The sequence below is a fragment of the Mizuhopecten yessoensis genome, unplaced genomic scaffold, assembly GCF_002113885.1.
Source record: "Mizuhopecten yessoensis strain PY_sf001 unplaced genomic scaffold, ASM211388v2 scaffold10911, whole genome shotgun sequence".
In the NCBI taxonomy this organism is placed as follows: Eukaryota; Metazoa; Mollusca; class Bivalvia; order Pectinida; family Pectinidae; genus Mizuhopecten; species Mizuhopecten yessoensis.
In genome coordinates, this window is record NW_018408783.1 from 215,004 (window position 1) to 237,725 (window position 22,722).

The 22,722-nt window shown below is 36.7% G+C and overlaps 1 protein-coding gene across 1 annotated transcript; it reads left to right on the plus strand.

Moving 5' to 3' along the window:
- Positions 1-475: 475 nt before the first annotated feature.
- Positions 476-22,668, plus strand: LOC110463469 (uncharacterized protein C7orf72-like). The gene is made up of 9 exons (XM_021518085.1): positions 476-1,145; positions 8,306-8,367; positions 14,956-15,047; positions 16,549-16,687; positions 17,106-17,173; positions 18,312-18,353; positions 19,507-19,614; positions 19,795-19,893; positions 21,254-22,668. The coding sequence occupies exons 1-9, from the start codon at positions 611-613 to the stop codon at positions 21,396-21,398; spliced, it is 1,290 nt and encodes a 429-aa protein (XP_021373760.1). The 5' UTR covers positions 476-610; the 3' UTR covers positions 21,399-22,668.
- Positions 22,669-22,722: the final 54 nt, after the last annotated feature.

Genomic DNA, 22,722 nt, shown 5'->3' on the forward strand with positions numbered 1-22,722 from the left:
AACATGAGTGCTTACCATTTATCTGGTTTGACCTGATCTCAGGTATAACCCTGATATTTCTTATTAAATCAATTCTTTCAAATATAAGATATCAATATCATTATAAAAATATGTATGTACTTCTAAACTTATTTGGATATTGAAATATGATTGCTGCTCATTCATCTATCCAGAGACGTACACGTCTCTGATCTATCTAAATTTTCTATACACTTTCAATCTTTGTCGGGTTAACCGGAAATCACACGGACGAGGGAGGCTCACCAAAAAACCGGAACTTCCGTTGTATTATTAACAAATCTACGAAAAGTGATAAAATTAGTATAACTATGAGTAATTGAAAACCTTATTAAATATGAAATAAAAAGGAATGGCCCCAAATATTTTATCACAGAACACAACATTTCTCATTTATCACAAATCTTCGGCGAGCACCTGCAACTTCCGGTACGTTCCATATAAGGAAATTGTCGGAGTATCCACTGGTAACTCGGTAGTTTACACCATGTCGGAAACCTGTGTGCTATCCTCTCGTACAATGTGATATGTCAACCCTTTAAATCAATGATAAACTTCAAGTGAAGAAAGCGGTGGTGTATTTATACTCAAAATGACTGAGGTAGTATCTAATGGGCCAGTTCTGGCTGACTCTACATTTAGGACAAGGCCTAATTTTTCTAGTTATTTGTATGTGGACGCTAATGCAGGTGGAAATTCTGTGCAGCAAATAGAAACCCATCGTAGGGCTCGGCACATGAAATTCCCTACATTGACAGGTAGGGGCGATGTTGATTCTTTCACGACAAGTATGAAAACTGACATTGGCTACAAAAAATGGAACGATGAGGGAGATTTCAGGTCTAGTGCTCCCTACCGAGACTATGATAATATTGTGGATCCTGTGTCGGGATTTGTCAGTGCTGGTGGGGATGTGGATAGGAACACCGGGCGTAAAAAGATAAACTCTCTGGTACAGTTGAACGAAACTCCACAGGCTGTACCCCCTCAGGGAAAAAATTCAGATCGGAAGAAGGAAGTGAAGGCTCCACCAGAGCTGAGGCGGTCAAACACATACGAGCCTGGAGCCCCCTCTATGTGGAACAGTCGAAGTGTGTCTGACATCTGGATTAGGTCACAGCTTGGAGGTAAAATCTGATACTCTGGTCTGCAGATATATTTTTCAAACCTATATTCGGGTATGCACATATCATAATACATATAGAAAAGTGTGTAACAAGAGAGGTAAAATGCACGGCCTGACAGGGGTTGGAACCCAGAACCCTCCGAACTCTAGACAAGAGGCTCTCACAACTGAGCTACCTGGTTACTGATGATAGACCTAGTCCAGGTCTGCTACATTCCTCCCTCCTTTTCTAAGTCTTTGCCTCTGAAGACACAACTATTTACAACCCCGGTTCAGGTTTTCCCTTGCCAGGCGTACACCCAATGTTTGAAACAAGGGTTTGGTCTCGGCACCACTGTAACAAGAGCGGAAAAATGCATAGTCAGTCCGGGTTCTAACCCAGGTGCCTCCATACTCTAGACTAGTCAAACACTCTATCAATTAAGCTAGCTGGTCACTGACAATCTACCCAGTCCAGTTCCACCACATTCCTCCTTCCTTTTTCTAAGTCTTCACCCCCCAAAGATACAGCCACTCTCAACCCAGATTGGGATATCCCCCTGTCAAGTGTGACCCCAATGCTTGAAACAAGGGTTAGTCACGATACCACTGTAACAGGAGTGGACAAATGCACGGCCAGACTGGGGTTCGAACCCAGGACCCTCCAAACTCTTAGATGGATACTCTTAACAATTGAGCTACCTGGTCACCGACGATCGACCTAGTCCCTGTCCGCCACCAGTGTATATATTCTGTTCACATATCATATGTGGGGATAATTTCTTTTTTTTTGTACAAATTGGTTGTTTTGTACTATTAGTGTAACTGTTACATGTATTACCATACATAGGGTATATGTACTAGCTATAATGGGGAAAAGATACAAATTAATAAGGCTGTTTGAATAGGTAAACATATAGTGCAGAACGTAGGGAAGGTATACTGCATGTACATAAATTGTAGGGTACTGTATGTGCATGGTACAAGAAAATATAGCATAGGGTAATTGTATTTGGGGTATTTAATATACCATATTTATCTGTCAGTAAGCCCATGATGTCTGGTAATAAGCCCAAACATTTCTAGTTTCTACTGCTGTTCAGTAGAAATGACAACAAATGCAGTTGCATTGTCTTGAAAGAGTAGATGCTTGATGCTCCCCCAATGGAGTCAGAGATTGTGCATTTGGGCCCCTCAGGTTATTGCAGGATAAACATGGACAATACCAGGTGCATTTAGATACTAAATATCCAATGATAACACTGTATTTAAGGTCAGGTAAATAAGTCAAAAGGTTATATATGTGGATTAAATACATAGAAAACTCTAACATTAAAACATATGGCCAAGCAGTCACAGGTTAACCCTTTCATCACTATAGACCACAATGAACTCATCCATATCAGTGCATGGTAGAGTCTACTAAAGTTACATAGGGGTGAATGGGTTATTAATAACTATATATATCACTTAATAGGATGTTATTTTGAAATTGCGTGATATTGTCTCCTATTCAGGATATTTCTAGGTACTTTAAAGTTTTATATATATGTAAGTTACCCTTAATTGTTTTCCTCAAAAGTTATTTGGCTTTTTTGACTAAACAAGGCTTTTAACTGTGCTACAGAAAAGTCCAAAATATTCTTGTAATATATATACAGTGTATAATAACACAGCTCTGCTGTTTCCATTCTAGGATTATCCCCCTTTGTGACACTGGATTCCTGTATAGAATATCTAGAGTAAGCTAGTAATGGGGTCGGTTCATGTACATTTGAGATAAGCTTGCTGTTGTTGATTTGTTAAAGATATTGTTGAAGAGCTTGAAAAAAGTTAATGGGCTGTGTATCAAGCTTTAAAAGCTAAATGGTTCTTAAGAACAATTTGAAATGATTTATTAATTTTCTTAAAATATCTGCCGAAATGCATGTGTAGTACAGTGCAATTCTTCTTATGTCATATCATATGGCAAAGGGAAATTAGATATAAATTTATTAAAGTAGATAATAAGATAAAGACTACTCACGAAGGGTTAAATTCCACTAGCCCAATGGCCAGACAAGAAGATTTTTCATATGTATGTCAGGAACTTACTTTAGAAACACAGAAAACAATCCTGAAGAAATATTTTGGTCTCTTGTTATTTGTTTGCTTATTATTATAATTGCATTAATGGATTTAAAACTTCCACAGGTAATTATAACTTTAACACACTAAATTGACAAAACTTGATTAAAGATGACAAAAACAGAAAATAATCGAACATTATCAGTAGTTATAATTTACACCAAGAGGTGACATTTAATTGTAGACAATAACCCAGACCTTAAATAGATCTAGGAGATATATGGTACAGTATATACGTAAAACAAAGAGGAAACACTATCAAGATCATCTACACAGTGTATTGGCTGTCTAATGATCCATAATGTTATTGTACTCGTAAGTTATGTATTGTTTACAGATATATATATATGTGCGTTGTATACATTCTCTGCAGTATTCTGTATTTCACTCCATCTCTGGTGTACTCATACATGAACCGCGCTAAATACAGAAACATGTTTTGTTAAGTACCTTTATGCAGTAAGAGAGATTCCAGAGTGTTTTTTAACTGCACTATTTAATCTGATGCACATATCATTTAGTGCTAAAATACGAGTTTGGTAAAAAGTTCTGTATTCCAAAATTAGTTTTTTCTTGCTTTCATAACATATCAGTTTTATATATATTTATATAGTGCAGTAAATAATATTATGTTAAATAAGGGTATAATATACTCTTAAATAAGCTGTATAGTTTTCGTATTTCCTGTACATGTAAAGAAGATGAAGTTATGGGCTCTTACATCCTTGATATCTAGGGGTTACGCTCACATACGCTCTCTGCACCCCTGGAATATGTCAAAGCAAAATTGAAGGCTCAAAGAAAGCTGTTTGATTGGTCTCAGATAAAAAAAATCCTGACCAATCGCTAGGCTGATACCTGTCCTTTGAAGATTACAAAGGGTGACACCCGACTTCAAAGTGAGTCAGTTTTTACCCTCATGTGACTGGTCTTCTTGTCTCATCAACTAGGTGTTGTACACTGAGCCTTCAATTTTACTATGACATAGTCCAGTGGTACAGAGAAAGTGTGTGAGCGTATACGTATAACCCCTGGGTATCGAAGATGGGACTTTTATTACCTGTTTGGATATGTCATGTTTCCTGCATAGAATCTAAGGCACTATCAGGGGTCATATATACTACCTGTGTAGATTTCAAATTTCCTAGGCTGATATTATCTTTTTGGATATTTCATATTCTCTGAGCACAAGGGATGTTGGGGTTTGGGGTGGAAATTGAATTCTACAAATATACACACACACCAGCCAATACAATTTTAGAAAGCATAAATTTTAATTTGTGAAGTTGTAGCTGCTATTGAAATGTATGAACAAGAGCACAGTTACCGTAGATAATCAGTTATTGTTTGTAGACTTGTGAGGAGGGTAGGTCAGCGTCATCAGACCTTTACCAGGTAATAAGGCCCTACAGTCAGTGATCACTGATAGTCACTAATGACAGCTGATTACAAACCGCCAACTTGGCAGATCCTGGCCCTGATATTGCTTTATGTGAGATTTTTAGTATCTAAATAACAGCTTTTCAAATATGCCATTTAAATATACATGTATGTACATAAGTGATAACAAATGTGAAGATTGGAGGGGGGATATTTGTTTCGGATTTAAATTAACAATTAAGTGTTAAATGTTTAATATTAAAAGGTAGCTATGACTTAATATTTTAATACAAAGTGGAACAAAATATTCTAACTGAATACATTATGTAGCTAGCTAACGATTTGATTGATTATTTTCAAGGATAATGCAACATCTTGTATCATCATACAAATAATAGTGTAATATATAATTAACCTTGCATTGAAATTGATTGGCATGTAAATTATGATAAACGTTACATACATAGGCAGTTACTGTCACGTCTACAGAACCATAGGAGGTCAGTGTCAGGCAGTTACTGTCACTGTCTACAGAACCATAGGAGGTCAGTGTCACTATGATATATAAGGGTATCCAGATGTATATATGTGTAAAGCTTCTACACTGCCGTGGTTTAATTAATTGCCATTGAAAATGTTCCATAACAATCATGAGAGAATCATTCGACAAGGCCCTTATAGGTTGTAATAGGTAAAGCTGTTCATTCTGGATGCTAACAAACTGTGTATCAATCCAAGTTGTTATCATGATTTTCAAGGGTTCTAGTTACTTTTTTGATGTCAATCTATAATATGCAAACGCTGTCTCAAAACAATGTTTATAAGTTGGTTTAACAGGTCCATTACATGTTTCAGTGAAGTAGCTGGCCTGAAGGTCACCAATTGAATTTGCCTCAAGCAGAGCTCAGACTAAATATTCCATTGTAGAAACTTAGCTGAAACTTTGTATCTCCCATCAACTTTGCTTTGATCAGACCTTAACCCTTGTAATCTCCCACAGAGCTTTATCTCCCATAGAACTTATATATATCCAAAGACCTAACGTTGAGAGACTTGCTCAGATGTAATATAATCTTCCATAGACTTAACCTGGAGACTTTAAACCTCAAACTTGGTCTTCCACTGACTTCAGATAATAGACTTTTCTAGAACTCAGCATCAGGATCCCCGGATCCGGAGGACTCAACATGTTAGTGATGATTGAGGCCTGGTCTTCATTCAGACAGTTAAGGTTAAGTCTGTGGGAGGTAGTCTAGTGGTAGGACGCCGGGCTCGTGACCGAAGGGTTGGGGGTTCCAGTCACGGCACTGCACTGCAGTAGCTGTGTTGTATCTTTGAGAAGGATACTTAACTCCACTTGTTCCAGTCTACTCAGCTGTAAATGAGTATGTGGTTGGGCAGTGCTAGAACTGTTGAATGCTTGCTGTTAGCGCCGAAATGGCAGCTCCGCGATCCGGCTGTATGCTTCCCAGGGAGTTGAGAAAGATATTGGCTGGTTGCAAAAAGGCCCTATACGGATAATAATTTGGGTTTTGAATGCGGTTGTGTGTAGATTTTATAATAACGGGATGTACACAGTAATAACACTTCAGTGGCCAAGCGCTGAATAGCAACTCAGAAGCCACAGTGTTTTGTTTGATCTAGAGAATCTGGGATTACCAATAGAATATGTTAAATCCTACCAACTCATGCACTGTACTTGCCGTTATGTATTTATAAACCTTGTGTATGAGCTGAGTAAATCCCCCACACAATGATCTGAGACTGTATTGGTTACGGCATATCTACCAACACTTATAGGATTGCCTCTACCCCCATTGTATGTTCAGTGAATTTAACTTTACCAGTAATTATTAACTCTCCTCGTGATTTGTGGAAACTTCACACTAAACCCACTTTCAACACAGCATACCCTGTGTAGTTAACATAGAGACTCGGCTCAAACAATAAACAAGCCAGCTCAATATTCTCTGAATTCAGTTCCCATTACACATACAACAATATATGGCTTTTCCAGAAATTAAACTTTAGTGAGTTTCATAAAAGTCATGACATATGAAAAAGCATGCTATGACCATGTACAGGTTCCGCAGGTTCAAGAATAAAACTGATGTATACTACTGCATGTTGTCATGAGAGGTGGCCCCCTGTCTAACTCCCCAAACCAGAGGATATTTGAGATCCTTCCATATTGCACTACTTAGGAACTCTATCTTCTCTTTTATCTCCGACTTACTGTTTTGTTTTTAGTATTAATGTATTCCAAATTACATGCATGATTTCCTATAAGATCTTCTTGGCTACTGCTAGAATGTTAAACCAGTCAAACAAACAAACACGAAAAAGAAACAAGTTTGATTATTTTTAACTTACCAGGTAATGAGGTATATGCTCAACCACAGAATGTTTTATTACACATACCGGTATTTAATTATTAAGACTAGGAAAATCAAAAGAAATCATCCCCTGTTTTGTGTTCAAGATTTAGAAATAGCCATAACCACAATATCCATCAGCTCTCATCCACTTTTTTTGCTTTTTTAAAAACAACTCCTTCTAAAGAACCATAAGATCTATATGATAGTAATGATATTTACCCTCAAGCATACTAATATTCAAATGAATTACCTTGACCCTCTGTCAAGGTCACAGGGTCAAAAGGGTTGAAAACCTCTAATGACTTCTGCTGGGAAACCACAAAACTTCAAGTCATAATATTAATTGCTTTATATAGTTTGATCAGGTAAAATAATCATGATCACAGGGGTGCAGGGTTGTTCAAATTCAAAGTTGTATAAATAAATAATACAATCCAGTAGCAAAATCTAATTATAACCACCAGATTGTCTGATGATAAAAGTATAGCTTCGTTTATATTTACTGACTTTAGAGGGCTGATTCAGATTGCATGATAATTATAAACTAGCCCATAGAAAAGTATCACCTCTGTATAGGTTATACATATAGCCCTTTTTATTTATATTGGTCTGATTGTAGTGCTAAATGTGGCATATATATACAAGACCACACACTTGTGTTTTTCTAACGAATCAGAAAGCACGAGTTTATTGCACAGACGAATATATATTCACGAGTGCGCACGAGTTAATATATACATCCGCGCAATAAATGAGTGCTCTCTGATTCGTTAGAAAAATACAAGTGTGTGGTTTTGCTTTTATCACTTACCTTCCGTATTTGGTAGAGATCGATACAAAGATTTTATAAACTTTGATATTTTTTGCGAATACTCGAAACTTTTCAGTTCGCCATGACAAGGGGATTCCAATAAAAAGTAGTTCCGACTAGTAGGTAAATACAACATTCCATATTGCACATGTGCAATACAGAACGTTGTATTTCATGATTGAAAATTGCTTGTATTACTATAACAAGATTCAACAGGTATGTGATAAAAGATTACATTGCATCCTCGAGTGGTATTTCAATATCATTATGCCATAGTTATTGTAATCTTGTGATCTTCATTAATTCTGTAAAGAGAATTTACAGACTTCAGTTGGGGTGAGAATTGAGAGGAGAACCCAGAGATCTATAAAGGATTATTTGATACTGCAATGCACTGAATTTTGTTATTTGTCTTCATTATGGTTATAGCAACAGTACTTTTAAACACGATGTTGATGTATAACTGTTTCCCTTAATCTCTTGCAGGCTGGACCAGTGATTACGACCCCAGGCAACCTGCCCCAGAAATGAGCAAATGGAGGTCAAAGGTCAGTCCTGTTCAATACATCATGAAAAGTTCTTTTTAAGATTTTCTTTGTGACATTTCGATGACTAGTATGACAAATGACCAGCGAAGCGTATGTACACAAAGGTGTAAAATGTGTACGAGTTGTCCACCAAATCGAGTCGATTCGGCAATGCTGTAAGCGTTACAATAGTTGTTATATATGTACTGAAATAACTCAATTCGGCTACGCTTTGTTAAAAACTTGGTCATAGATGTGCGAGAGTCTTTCAGCCCCCTCATCTGTATTTAGAACTGGCCCACTGTTGCGTATCCAGATGGCATCTGCCGCTTAAACAGATTGCTCTCTCTGTGTGGCATGGTTTGTGATTGCCGATTTATTTATCTTGGACTCCGACTGCTTCCTTTCTGATCTGGTGAATTTCCTACCTTCTTGGGTTTCCATATCTTTCCGGTATTCACCAAGGCGGACCCCAAAACGCCTTCCAGTCTCCAACATACGATGCGTCACAGTTTTTACATTCGATTTTGTATGCGCATTCTGCAACATTCTCTTAAGGTGTTTTATCCTTAGGGTGTACTAGAATATTGCGAAGCATCTTGTGTGGCTTCATGGCTGTTGCTTAATTATAATTAATTAATGCTATGACCGCGATATATCTTCTGGATGGTTTCGGATATACCCTTTATGTACTGGATGATGACTTGACTGTTTTTGTACCCGTTTTAGGGCCCATTCAGGATATGCACATGTTCTCATTGCCCTATATGATTCTGCTCTTGTGTTTTGTCCTGTTGTTCTGTGGCTATTGTATCACATCTGTTGAGCAATGTGCGTAGGACGCCTTAACTTCTGGTGTAGTGGATGGTGAGATTTGAAGTTTAGGTATTGGTTCGTATGAGTTCTTTTTTCTATAGACCAATACCTTTATGGTTTAGTTTTGTTCTTATCCTTGATTGGCCTTTTCTTGTTCTTCCCCTTACTTTGACAGTGTTTTTGCACCCATTTTAGGGCCCATTACGGATATGCACACGTTCTCATTGTCCTAGCGATGTGATTCTGCTCTTGTGTTTTGTCCTATTGTTCTGTGACTATTGTATCACATCTGTCGAGGAATGTGCGTACAACGCCTTACTTCTGGTGCAGTGGATGGTAAGATTTGAAATTCAGGTATTGGTCCTATGGTCTTTAGCACACCTGGCACGAAGTCTGTCCGTCCGGCGTCAATATTTTACTTTAAACGACTTCTTCTTAATAACCGAAAGGCCTAGGGTGTCGATATTTGGCCAGAGGCAAACTGTGATGAAGAGCTACAAAGTTTGTTAAAATGAATGACCGTCACCCATTTTCAAGGTCACAGGGGTCAAATATGTTAAAAATTTTAAACAACTTCTTCTGAATAACCAAAATGCCCAGGGTGATTATATTTGGCCAGTAGCATGCTGAGATGAAGGGCTACAAAGTTTGTTTAAATCAATGACCTTCACTTATATCCAAGGTCACAGGGGTCAAATATATTAAAAACTTTTAACAACTTCTTCTCAATAACCAAAATGCCCAGGGTAATGATATTTGTCCAGTGTTATGCTGAGATAAAGGGCTACAAAGTTTGTTCAAATGAATGACCTTCACTTATATTCAAGGTCACGGGGGTCAAATATGTTAAAATTATTAAACAACTTCTGAATAACCAAAATGCACAGGGTGATGATATTTGGCCAGTAGCATGCTGAGATGAAGGGCTACAAATTTTGCTCAAATGAAAGACCTTCACCCATATTCAAGGTCACAGGGGTCAAATATGTTAAAAACTTTCAACAACTTCTTCTAAATAACCAAAACGCCCAGGGTGACGATATTTTGCCAGTAGCATGCTGGGGTAAAGGGCTATCAAGTTTGTTCAAATGAATGACCTTCACTTATATTCAAGGTCACGGGGGTCAAATATGTTAAAATTATTAAACAACTTCTGAATAACCAAAATGCACAGGGTGATGATATTTGGCCAGTAGCATGCTAGGGTAAAGGGCTCTCAAATTTGTTCAAATGAAGGACCTTCACCTATATTCAAGGTCACAGCGGTCAAATATGTGAAAAACATTAAACAACTTCTTCTGAATAACCAAAATGATGATATTTAGTCAGTAGCATACTAGGATCAAGGGCTACCAAGTTTGTTTAAATGTATGACCTTGAATCATATTTAAGGTCACAAGGAGCAAATATGTTCAAAATATTTAAACAACTTGTTCTGAATAACCAAAAGGCTCAGGATGTTGATATTTAGTCAGTAGCATGCTGGTATCAAGGACTACTATGTTTGTTAAAGTGAATGACTTTGACTTATATTCAAGGTCACAGGGGTCAAATTTGTTTAAAATCTTTAAACAACCTCTTCTGAATAACCATGGGTCCCAGGATGTTGATACTTTGCAAGTTGCATCCTGAGATGAAAGGCTATAAAATTTGTTCAACATAATGACTTTGTTCGACTTTCAATCACAGGGGTGAAATGTTTTAAAAAAAATTAACAGGGTCTTTTGAATGAATTTTAATCATAAATGCTGATATTTTGCCTGTAGTTTTATTTTAGATCACTTTTAAGGTTACAAGTGTGAGATTTATACCAGGTGAGCGATGCAGGCCCATTGGGCCTCTTGTTTTTTCTATAGACCAATACCTTCACGGTTCCGTCTTTGTTCTTTACCAGTAGAGTGTCTAGGAAGGGCATTGTGCCGTTGGTTTCTTCCTCACATGTAAATTTGATGTTGTAAGTGGCATCTATATGGTGTTGATATGTGCGGCCAAATCCTTCTGTGACCCCTTCTTGATTGTCTCAAGTATGTCGTCAACATATCGTTTCCATAAGCTAGGCTTGCATTCTATGGGGGCAGTCGCTATTGCTTCTTGCTCAAGATGTTCCATGAACAAATTGGCCACAATGGGAAACACTGGACTACCCATAGTAGTGCCGAAGCATTGTTGATAGATAAAAAGTATGTGTATGCTGCAGTATAATCATAGTACCCCTTGTAATTGAAACTTTGAATGGGATTATGTAACAGTTGCTTCATGTTTGAATAAAAGCTGTTGATGTGCTGGAATTTATACCCGAGGCATCTGTAGGTCAAACATCGCTTTGTGACCATCATGTTATAAATCTGAACGACTGAAGTAAGAAAAAAATGAAATGTCAACCATTAATTTGTTTGTGTAAAATATTTGTAGGAGAATTATTAACAAATATTGGGACAATAGAATCTTGGATACTTCAAGGGTTATAGCTCACTTTTGCTCTCTGCACTCCTGGAGAATGTCATAACAGAATTGAAGGCACATTTAATTGGTCTTGGGTACAAAAACCTGACCAATTGTTTAGCTGATACCTGTCCTTTTAAGATAACAGTGGGACGACATGCAATTTGAAAGCCAGTCAATTTTACAGTTACCCGACAGCAAAATTCTTTTGATGTTCATCAAAAGATCAAACGATAGTTTTCTTGTCTATAACAAGGTGGAACACACTGAGCCTTCCATACTGCTATGACAAACTCCAGGGATGAGTGTAACCCCTGGAGTATCGAGGATGAGACAATAGAAACTTGGGGAATGATCTGTACTTGTAGATGTCCCATAACGTGACATCGCTATCATTAAAGGATGGTGTTAATGGTACACACAGATACACATACTGGTATCCATACTGTTAGGAGGTGTACGTAACACTGCTATCATTAAAGGATGGTGTTAATGGTACACACAGATACACATACCGGTATCCATACTGTTAGGAGGCGAACGTAACATCGCTATCATTAAAGGATGGTGTTAATGGTCCACACAGATACACATACTGGTATCCATACTGTTAGGAGGTGTACGTGACATCGCCATCATTAAAGGATGTTGTTAATGGTACACACAGATACACATACTGGTATCCATACTGTTAGGAGGTGTACGTGACATCGCTATCATTAAAGGATGGTGTTAATGGTACACACAGATACACATACTGGTATCCATACTGTTAGGAGGTGTACGTGACATCGCTATCATTAAAGGATGGTGTTAATGGTACACACAGATACACATACTGGTATCCATACTGTTAGGAGGTGTACGTGACATCGCTATCATTAAAGGATGGTGTTAATGGTACACACAGATACACATACTGGTATCCATACTGTTAGGAGGTGTACGTGACATCGCTATCATTAAAGGATGGTGTTAATGGTACACACAGATACACATACTGGTATCCATACTGTTAGGAGGTGTACGTGACATCGCTATCATTAAAGGATGGTGTTAATGGTACACACAGATACACATACTGGTATCCATACTGTTAGGAGGTGTACGTGACATCGCTATCATTAAAGGATGGTGTTAATGGTACACACAGATACACATACTGGTATCCATACTGTTAGGAGGTGTACGTGACATCGCTATCATTAAAGGATGGTGTTAATGGTACACACAGATACACATACTGGTATCCATACTGTTAGGAGGTGTACGTGACATCGCTATCATTAAAGGATGGTGTTAATGGTACACACAGATACACATACTGGTATCCATACTGTTAGGAGGTGTACGTGACATCGCTATCATTAAAGGATGGTGTTAATGGTACACACAGATACACATACTGGTATCCATACTGTTAGGAGGTGTACGTGACATCTATACCTGGAATTACATAAAGCAAAATATCTCTAACAATGTTCATGTCATAAAGAAGTTAGAAAAATCTATACCAGTGATCATAGAATTTAAATAGGGGGGATATCTATACCAATAATGGTGGGACATATTTATAGCTTCATATTATTAAGAGGTAGGAAATGTCTATACTAAGAATCATTGGGCTGTTTACAGTTTTGCATCGTGCCACCAATCCCAAAGGAGCGTGGTCCTCTCGAGAGTATTCCAGAGGTAGACCAGTGTGGAGTGGCTCATGTCACAATGTTTTACTCTATGTCCAAGTTGATGAAAGACACAATTTCAGAAACGCGGCTTTAGGTTCATGTTGACAAATCTATGATATGTAACGCATGAAATTCTTCTTTTATCAAAAAAAAATGTTTTAATGAATAATTTTAATTCAATTTCCTCAAATTTGTTAGAGGTTGAATATCAATTTTCTGACAAACATACATGTATTCATGATGAATGTTCTTCATTTTGTATCTGTTATCTGTATGGAAATTTTGAAAAATGAAAATGAAAAGAAATATGAGGTAATTTCTTGTCAACTTTACAATCAAAGTTAAGGATTGAGTATTGTTTATTTGATCAGGCAATAGAGCATAATATTATACTGAACATAAATCCTTATCATCAAGATCATCCACAAACATGCTTTTATGTCTCCAAAATATCATTGAAATCTAAATTTAGATAAGATTTGTTGTGTACATGATGACTGCTATTTTTAAAGTCAGTCGTATCTCAAATCTATCACTTTTATTTTGTTACATGTGTTTCATCATCACCAATCATATTCTTCTGAAATTGTGGTCTTAATGCTCAACTCTATCACCATAAACAAAAGTACATGTACAACACACTATGTTCACCAGTCAACCCTATTTACCTAGTCAAAAAATGTTGTGAAAGGTTTTTAGCTAATCATAATTTGGCATTTGTGAAACATTAACATATTATCTGCAGACATTGAGAGATTGGAGATAACAGAAATTCCTGTGATGTCCCATGTGCTGACACTTTTATGTTATTTTACTTCCCTGTGTAAATTAAACTTTCACCGATTGTAACTAACAGAACTACGTCGATACCTGTCACCATTTGAATTTACTATTTAGTTCTCATCCTGAACATTATAAGTATGATAAATTGTAGTGGGTTCTTAGCTTTTATACAAACTATACAAGTTAAATTACATCCAATGTATTCATAAAGGAATTAGTATCTCCTAGTACGTTTTTGGAGTAGCTTCCCCTATATCGTCACAATGGGAATCGATATTATACACTCTGCAACAAAATTAAGAGTAAGGCCTACACTGGAATCAGGGTGATCGCATGTCCATCTGTCTATAAGACATTTATAGTTCCCCATTATTTACAGGATCCTATTGCAGTATTGATTGTAAATATCTCTGAAAATATTTGCAAAACTTTAATTTCATGAATTAATCTCTTTGCAAATGATGTGTAAATGTATCTTTCCAAAAACAAAGAGTTTTACAGTATTCAACACTCTTAATCTTATACAGAAAAAATCAGTCTTTCATTTCCTAAAGAGCTAACTTAAGGACCATTTATTCTGGTATTGATTCTGTTATTTAAAATATTATTCAGTTCTTTTCCAAGCTTACTTTAGTCTTTTGGATCTATTGACAGTTTGTGAGGATAACGTTAAGTCCAATTGAACAGAGATTTGAGGATGTTATAAGATGCCAAAATATTGTTTACATAATGTTAATAATTATCCGTATTTGTGAATTTAGTCCTTTGGATCTATTGACAGTTTGTGAGGGTAACATTCAGTCCGACTGAACAGAGATTTAAGAATGTTATTAAGATATTGTTTACATAATGTTAATAATTATCCGTAATTTGTGAATTTCAGTCTGCCTTTGTACCCAAGCCTCCGTCAGAACAGAGTCGTGATGGACGGGACCATCTGGCCATGAAGTACAAGTATGGCACCTCCACACAGAAGTGAGTGCACTACATGTAGCCTTACATATAGGATCTAACACGAGTTTCCATTTCATATGAAATTTATGAAACAAGTCTAAGAATTTTTCAATTAAGCGAGCCTCTGGCGAGCTAAAAAGAAAATTTGTGATGAGTTTCATAAATTTCTTATGAAATGAAAACGAGTGTAAGATCCTTTTTATCACATAATCAAGATTTGTGTTATTTATTCCTGTAAAAACGACAATTTTCATGTAACCTTGAAATGTAAACTGCCGCCATTTTGACTTCAGTCCGTAAGTCTTTGACGTCATGTACTTGTCCGAGGCGTGACGTCACAATTGAAACAATTAAAACTTACAACCAATCACAGGGCTGATAGATCATATTACATGGGTTAATACGCAAAAAAATTGACACGGGTATATTCACTGGATTATAAGACTCTTTCATGTCCAGGGGTGTAGGATAGAGAAATTCCACCCGAGGGGTTTTTAGGTCACCTGAGCTTTAGCTCAAGTGACCTATTGCTATCCGTTTTCGTCCGTCGTCGTCCGTCGTCCGTCGTCCGTCGTCCGTCGTCCGTTAACATTTTACATTTCAAACTTAAAGTCAAGTTCTGCTGGGCCGATTGAACTGAAAGTTGGTAGGAATGATCGCCTCATGGTCCTGACAAAGTGTTGTTATTTTTCGGGTCGATCAGAAATCCAATATGGCCGCCACGGCCGCCATTTTGAAAACCTATTTCAAACTTAAAGTCAAGTTCTGCTGGACCGATTGAACTGAAAGTTGGTAGGAATGATCGCCTCATGGTCCTGACAAAGTGTTGTTATTTTTCGGGTCGATCAGAAATCCAATATGGCCACCACGGCTGCCATTTTGGTAAACTATTTCAAACTTAAAGTAAAGATCTACTTGGCCGATTGAACTGAAACTTTGTAGGAATGATCGAATCATGGTCCTGACAAAGTGTTGTTATTTTTCGGGTCAATCAGAAATACAATTTGGCTGCCATGGCCGCTATTTTGCTACTAAGTTCTAATAGGCCGATCTCACTTAAAATTGGTCTAGGAATGATCAGCTCATGGTCCTGACAAAGTTAAGTTAACATTATACTATTTTTTACTCAAATTGGTACATATTTCAACAACAAAAATAAATACTATAGACTCAGGTGACCGTTAAGGCCCATGGGCCTCTTGTTAAATTTGGTAAAACCCGAGGCTTTGTTGAGGGTTTTGCCTAATTTGAAAATCCTGAGGGTGGAATTTCCCTATCCTACACCCTTGGGTATGAGGAAATGGACTAAAAATGGAAGACAAAATAGCATCCATTTTTGAAAACTTCTCTGTATTCTTTATTGAAAGAATTGATATAAAGAGTAATATATCATGTGACAAAATGGTGTATGAAATAAATTGCAACAAATAGTTTTGTGTCTTTCTAAGAAGGTGATGTAATGTTTATGAAAGGTTTTTGTTTTAATAATCTCGGTCTGATGAAACTTTATGGTGTGTTGTAGGTCATTTGAGGAGGTACCGTGGGACAACATGCTTCATCCCAAGCAATGGGCACCTGTGTCAACCATTGAGGAAAGGCCAGATATGATATCACAAAACTACACGCTCAAACGTTACGACCCGGCAGCTCAGGAATGGCAGGCAAGGAACTATATATATACAGTATTACACATTATTGCAGGCTCCTATGCATTGTTACAAGCTCCTGAAGATTATACAAGTCCCTTTAAATTATTATAAGCTCGTGTACATTATAACAAGCCCCTCTACATTAGTAAAGGTTCCTGTACGTGTTTATTTAACCCTTTCACCACTGTAGACCATAATGGACCCCTCCATATCAATGCATGGTAGAGTCTACTAAAGTTACATAGGGGTGAAAGGGTTAAAGGTCTTGGTAATCGAGTAAACTGTACAAGCTAGAGAACACAAGTTTCTCTTTACTTCCCCCAGAGTACCCTTGCAATGTAAAAGAACAAGCTCGTTCTGAGTATCTTATACAGAGCACATCAATGTTTAGGGAACCATTTTAGCAAGGTATCCTTCATTTTTCATACAGAGTACAGGACGTTCCTGGGACTGGTTCCAGAAAAGACAAGGCTATTACAAGAATCAACCAGTGGCCTTGTAAGTATGTTGGATGCAGCAGATGGATTCTTTATTATAACTTTATCAGAATTACACCTGTAGTTCATAGGAACACATATTCACACCCATTTCCAATAGCAAGCAGCCTCCATATTTCCCAATCTGGAAAAACTATCCAACTTATTTTGTTCCAATTTTTTACTAATTAAAGTAACATTGTTAAAAGCTATATAGGCGATGAAAATACAACATTGGATATTTTGAAGAGTTTTCTTCTACCAGTAAAATCATAAAAAATCAACCTGTGACAACGATCAGGGATCAAATTGAAGCATGCTGCATATTGGTACTGTAATCTTAAACTGGTTCCTGCTTCAAAATTATACCAATTTTGAGTAAAGGTCTTTTTACAAAATCAGCCCACAAAAATCCATGGTGTATGGTAATGAGTGGATAGCCATGCATCTTGTTAGACATTAAATTTTCTGATAATTGGTGAAAATTTATGAAAATGATGCTAAACAAAAAAATGTGTTTTTACATGGAAAATAGTACCATATATATGTATATCAGTACTGTTGTCTTGTATTAAAGTTGTTTTATTTGCAACCATGATGTTTTCTATTGATGGACCATAAGATTATTGGTTACTTGATCTATCAGTCCAAGGTTAAAATACCAAAGTTTACTGTCAACCCTGACCTCACTAATAATATAGAATTAATTTCTCTTGCTTATCACTTACATCAGTATCATTGCTTCTTGAATCATTTTAATAAACATGTTATTGAGTGTTCAAGTTGTTTGATTATCATTTTCTCGGACATTAAAAAACACTGCCCAAAGGGCACTCCCAGATACACCCATTTAAAGAAAAGTTCTTTTATTTAGTTTTTACCTTTCTTTATTTATTAATGAACATTTAATTTATGAACACAGAAAATTTTATAAAATGCTTGTAAAGTCATATTTTATTCACATGGTCACAAGATGATAAGGAGTTAAGCCCCTTTGCATAAAAGCCATATGCATTCTGGTCTCTGTGGAGTATAACATAAAGATAGATATTTGAAGTTTTCAAGAATCAACTGAAGATGAATTCCTTATGAAACATTGATTGTTCTATGGTTTCTGTTGTACACAAAATCCTTAAAAACATCATTTCTGACCACTACAGCTGCAGTTCAAACCCCCGCGCTCAACAGATTCCTAGTTATGGGTAAGTACATCTGTGTTACATCCTTTCGTGTAGATGTCATGTCTATTTCGATTATTATAAAAAGTCCATTTAGTGTTCATTTGTGGAAATATTCAACTCTGCTACCATATGACATCCACTTTTGAAGATAATGTGTTTAGCATTGTGCCCTTGGTATTCATTTGTGGATATAACATATTTAGCATTCTCCACTTGTACCCACACGTGAAGATTATATGTTTAGCCTTCTCCACTTGTACCCACACGTGAAGATTAAGTGTTTAGCGTTCTCCACTTGTACCCACACGTGAAGATTAAGTGTTTAGCGTTCTCCACTTGTACCCACACGTGAAGATTATATGTTAAGCGTTCTCCACTTGTACCCACACGTGAAGATTAAGTGTTTAGCATTCTCCACTTGTACCCACATGTGAAGATTATATGTTTAGCATTTTCCACTTGTACCCACACATGAATATTAAGTGTTTAGCGTTCTCCACTTGTACCCACACGTGAAGATTATATGTTTAGCATTGTCCCCTTGCCATTCACATGAGAAGATGTTTTTAGCAGTCACTTTGATATATATGTACTTAGCATTTTCCCTTGCTAAACACATATGAATAGGATATGTTTAGTATTGTCCCCTTATTATTCACACTCAGAGATGTTTTTAGCATTGTCTCTTTGATATTCACATGTGAATATTATTTATTCAACATTGTTTCCTTGCTATTCACATGTGAATATTATTTATTCAACATTGTTCCCTTGCTATTCACTTGTGAATATTATTTATTCAACATTGTCCCCTTGGTATTCACTTGCGAATATGAGTTTCCCTGTTGTGTAGATTTTTAACACTGCCTCACTGATATCCTTTTGTGTTGTGTGGATATGTTTAGGCACATGCACTTGCCTCGTCTGTCAATACACCTATAAGTTTATATTATAGGTGTATTGACAGACGAGGCTAGTACCTGTGGTTAAGCATTGGGCTCCACTCTCCTAGTATCCATCTCTATAGATATATCGTTTAGTATTGCCTTCTTGATGCCCACCTCAGTTGATAGATCAACTATTGTAGATGTTAGCGTAAATGCTGTGTAAAGAGTGACCATTGGACTCTACATGCACTGGGAACTAAATATTTAATCATATTTTATATTTTCAGTGGCTCAATAGGAGCAGAAAACCTAGATGAAATAGACAATGCTCAAGAACCATTTGACCCCTACACTGTGAAGAGGGTCCTCATTCCCCGATACAGTGAAACAGGACAGTAAGTAGACAAAGACAGTTCACTAAGATGATTTCAGTGAAGGTACTTAGTGTTCAAGGAGTTAATAGGAAAACTTGTCTTTTCTTTCTCAAATCTTACATTATGTTAGAAGTATGGTATTGATGAATCATTCTCAAGGTAGACCTATCTAACTGCTTTCCTTATTTTTTTTCCTACCAGCCGACCTAACATTCCCGGATACAAAGGTTGTACACTATGGAGGGGGGTGTATGCCCAAGCTCATCAAGGTTCCCAGGCTACCACTGCCATCACCCACAAGTAAGTAACTTATCAGACTTCCAGCTATCTGATCCTCACTAACCTCACCCACAATTACCGCTAACATTAAACATATACATGTATATGTGCATTAGCTTCACTTTTATTGCAAAAAAGTAAGGAATTTGTCATATGTATGCCGGCGTTACATGCGAAGTAAGTATCTTAAAGACTTTTACTTCTTCTACCTACAAGAAATACCGTATTTGAAGACGGTCTGCCAATATATTTTGATATCCTTGGTGTGTTAAATTTTGGCTCATTTACTCCAAGCTCCAAAAAACCCAAAAAGTAACCACATCAAAAATATCCAAAACTACGAAAAAGTTTTTGTCTTTCATTGCAATGGCTCACAAGTAAACACGTACAACGGTTCACAAGTAAACACGTGCAATGGCTCACAAGTAAACACGTGCAATGACTCACAAGTAAACACATGCAATGGCTCACAAGTAAACACATGCAATTACTCACAAGTAAACACGTGCAATGGATCACAAGTAAACACATATATTATCTCACAAGTAAACACGTGCAATGGATCACAAGTAAACACGTGCAATGACTCACAATTAACCCCGACAATATCTCACAAGTAAACACATACAATGGATCACAAGTAAACACGTGCAATGACTCACAAGTAAACACGTGCAATGGATCACAAGTAAACACATGCAATTACTCACAAGTAAACACGTGCAATGGATCACAAGTAAACACATATAATATCTCACAAGTAAACACGTGCAATGGCTCACAAGTAAACACGTGCAATGACTCACAAGTAAACACATGCAATGGATCACAAGTAAACACGTGCAATGGATCACAAGTAAACACATACAATGGATCACAAGTAATCACGTGCAATGACTCACAAGTAAACACATGCAATGGCTCACAAGTAAACACATGCAATGGATCACAAGTAAACACATACAATGGATCACAAGTAAACACATATAATATCTCACAAGTAAACACGTGCAATGACTCACAAGTAAACACATGCAATGGATCACAAGTAAACACGTGCAATGGATCACAAGTAAACACGTGCAATGGATCACAAGTAAACACGTGCAATGGCTCACAAGTAAACACGTGCAATAGCTCACAAGTAAACACATGCAATGGATCACAAGTAAACACATGCAATGGATCACAAGTAAACACGTGCAATGGCTATCAAGTAAACACATGCAATGGATCACAAGTAAACACATGCAATGCCTCACAAGTTGACACAAAACACATACATTGCCTTGACCCCGGTTATATGTTGTTTCTTCAAGTATCTTAAGTATATACAAATATTTCATACACTGTATTTAATTTATCATATTTGTATTTGCAGATCTTTACCTATCTCCCCGAATACGTCTGAACATAAGAAGGACTCCAAGATGTCTAAGATGGTCACCACTGTTCCACCATGTAATCCGTTCAACCAGATCAACAAACTGGATGAGATCATCGCCACTAACAAATCTGTGGCATAGACTTAATATAGATTTATATTCCTTCCAAGTATTGCGCCCTACTATGTGACAGAATTTGATATTTTCCCCCACGATGGCTCTAGTTCTGAATGCAATTCGAAGAACATTCGTTTTCCAATCTTAAGATATTATACCGGTTAAAACTTTAAATGTGGAATGTGAACCCTTGCAAATAGAGCAATTAGTATGCTAACGTGACATATCGTTTTACATGTTAACTCTAGGGAGGAACATCAAAATGTACACTAATCTATCAATCAATGAATGCATTCATTGATATTGAAATCAAAATTGTTTTCGACATATGTTTTTCTATCCAAATTTCTTAGCTTCTAATCATGTTTTCTATGTCTTGTTAGGTGGAATGATGACAGTTTATCTACTTGTTACCCATAGGTTATGATTCTGAATACTAACGTGGTAGCTGGGTGTTTTTTACCTGTGGTCAATTTTGTCCTGGGCCTAAGATAACTTCGGGAGGTTTAACTAATGTCCATGCTTTTTACAATGTAAGGTTGTGCCCATGTCAGTGCAATGTTATCACTGATCTGAAACAGTATTATTATTGATTTGGGTAATGTTTTAATTACTGTTATCATATTTTTGTTAATGTATTAAGTCTGCTTACCGTCTGTATTACATTGAGCTGTAAGAAATAGAATCTTAGTTCAACACGAGCTGGCCTAAACCGTCCGTTTTACCTTTTGACTGACACTGATGGTGACCTTTTACGGTAAACATATCCTACCTGAACCGTTGGGGCAGCATATATACAAAAGCTTTGATAGGATAGAGTATGGAAGATAAAGTGTTCTGATAAACAATATTTTGCCAGGACACTGCTAAGGACAGTAGTCTATAAAATGTTTTTGTAAAGACTAGATTATATGTTGTAATAAGCACAGGTGCTGTATCCACAACGTTATTATCGTGCTGTTAGTATTGCTCATCCGGCTGTGATACATATTTACAATTGGAACGTTTCTATATTCCTTACTTTTCTATTTTGTTTTCTCATGTCTCTTTACACATGAATATTGATATGCTTTTGGACTTTTTCATATTATATAATCAACTTTTATCTTCATTTTGTCACCAAGTCAGGATTGATTGCACGAAGTCTAAATATATATATATCTATACCTGAGTGAAACTGGTCAGAATTTCTACCTGGCAGAAATTAATTGATTTATTTTCATATAAAAAAAAAAAGTGCGTCTATCAACTTGTTCTCCTTTTTGATGTTCAAATAAACTTATTTTTCTTTCTAGTATGATTTGTGTTACTTATATTAGACCACCTCCAGCAGCAGTAAAATGCGTGT

Coding starts and splice junctions, on each gene's coding strand:
- LOC110463469 (XM_021518085.1), top strand. CDS start 611: ATGACTGAGGTAGTATCTAATGGGCCAGTTCTGGCTGACTCTACATTT. Junction 18,354..19,506: donor CAACAGATTCCTAGTTATGG/GTAAGTACATCT, acceptor TTATATTTTCAG/TGGCTCAATAGGAGCAGAAA. Junction 19,894..21,253: donor ACCACTGCCATCACCCACAA/GTAAGTAACTTA, acceptor TTGTATTTGCAG/ATCTTTACCTATCTCCCCGA.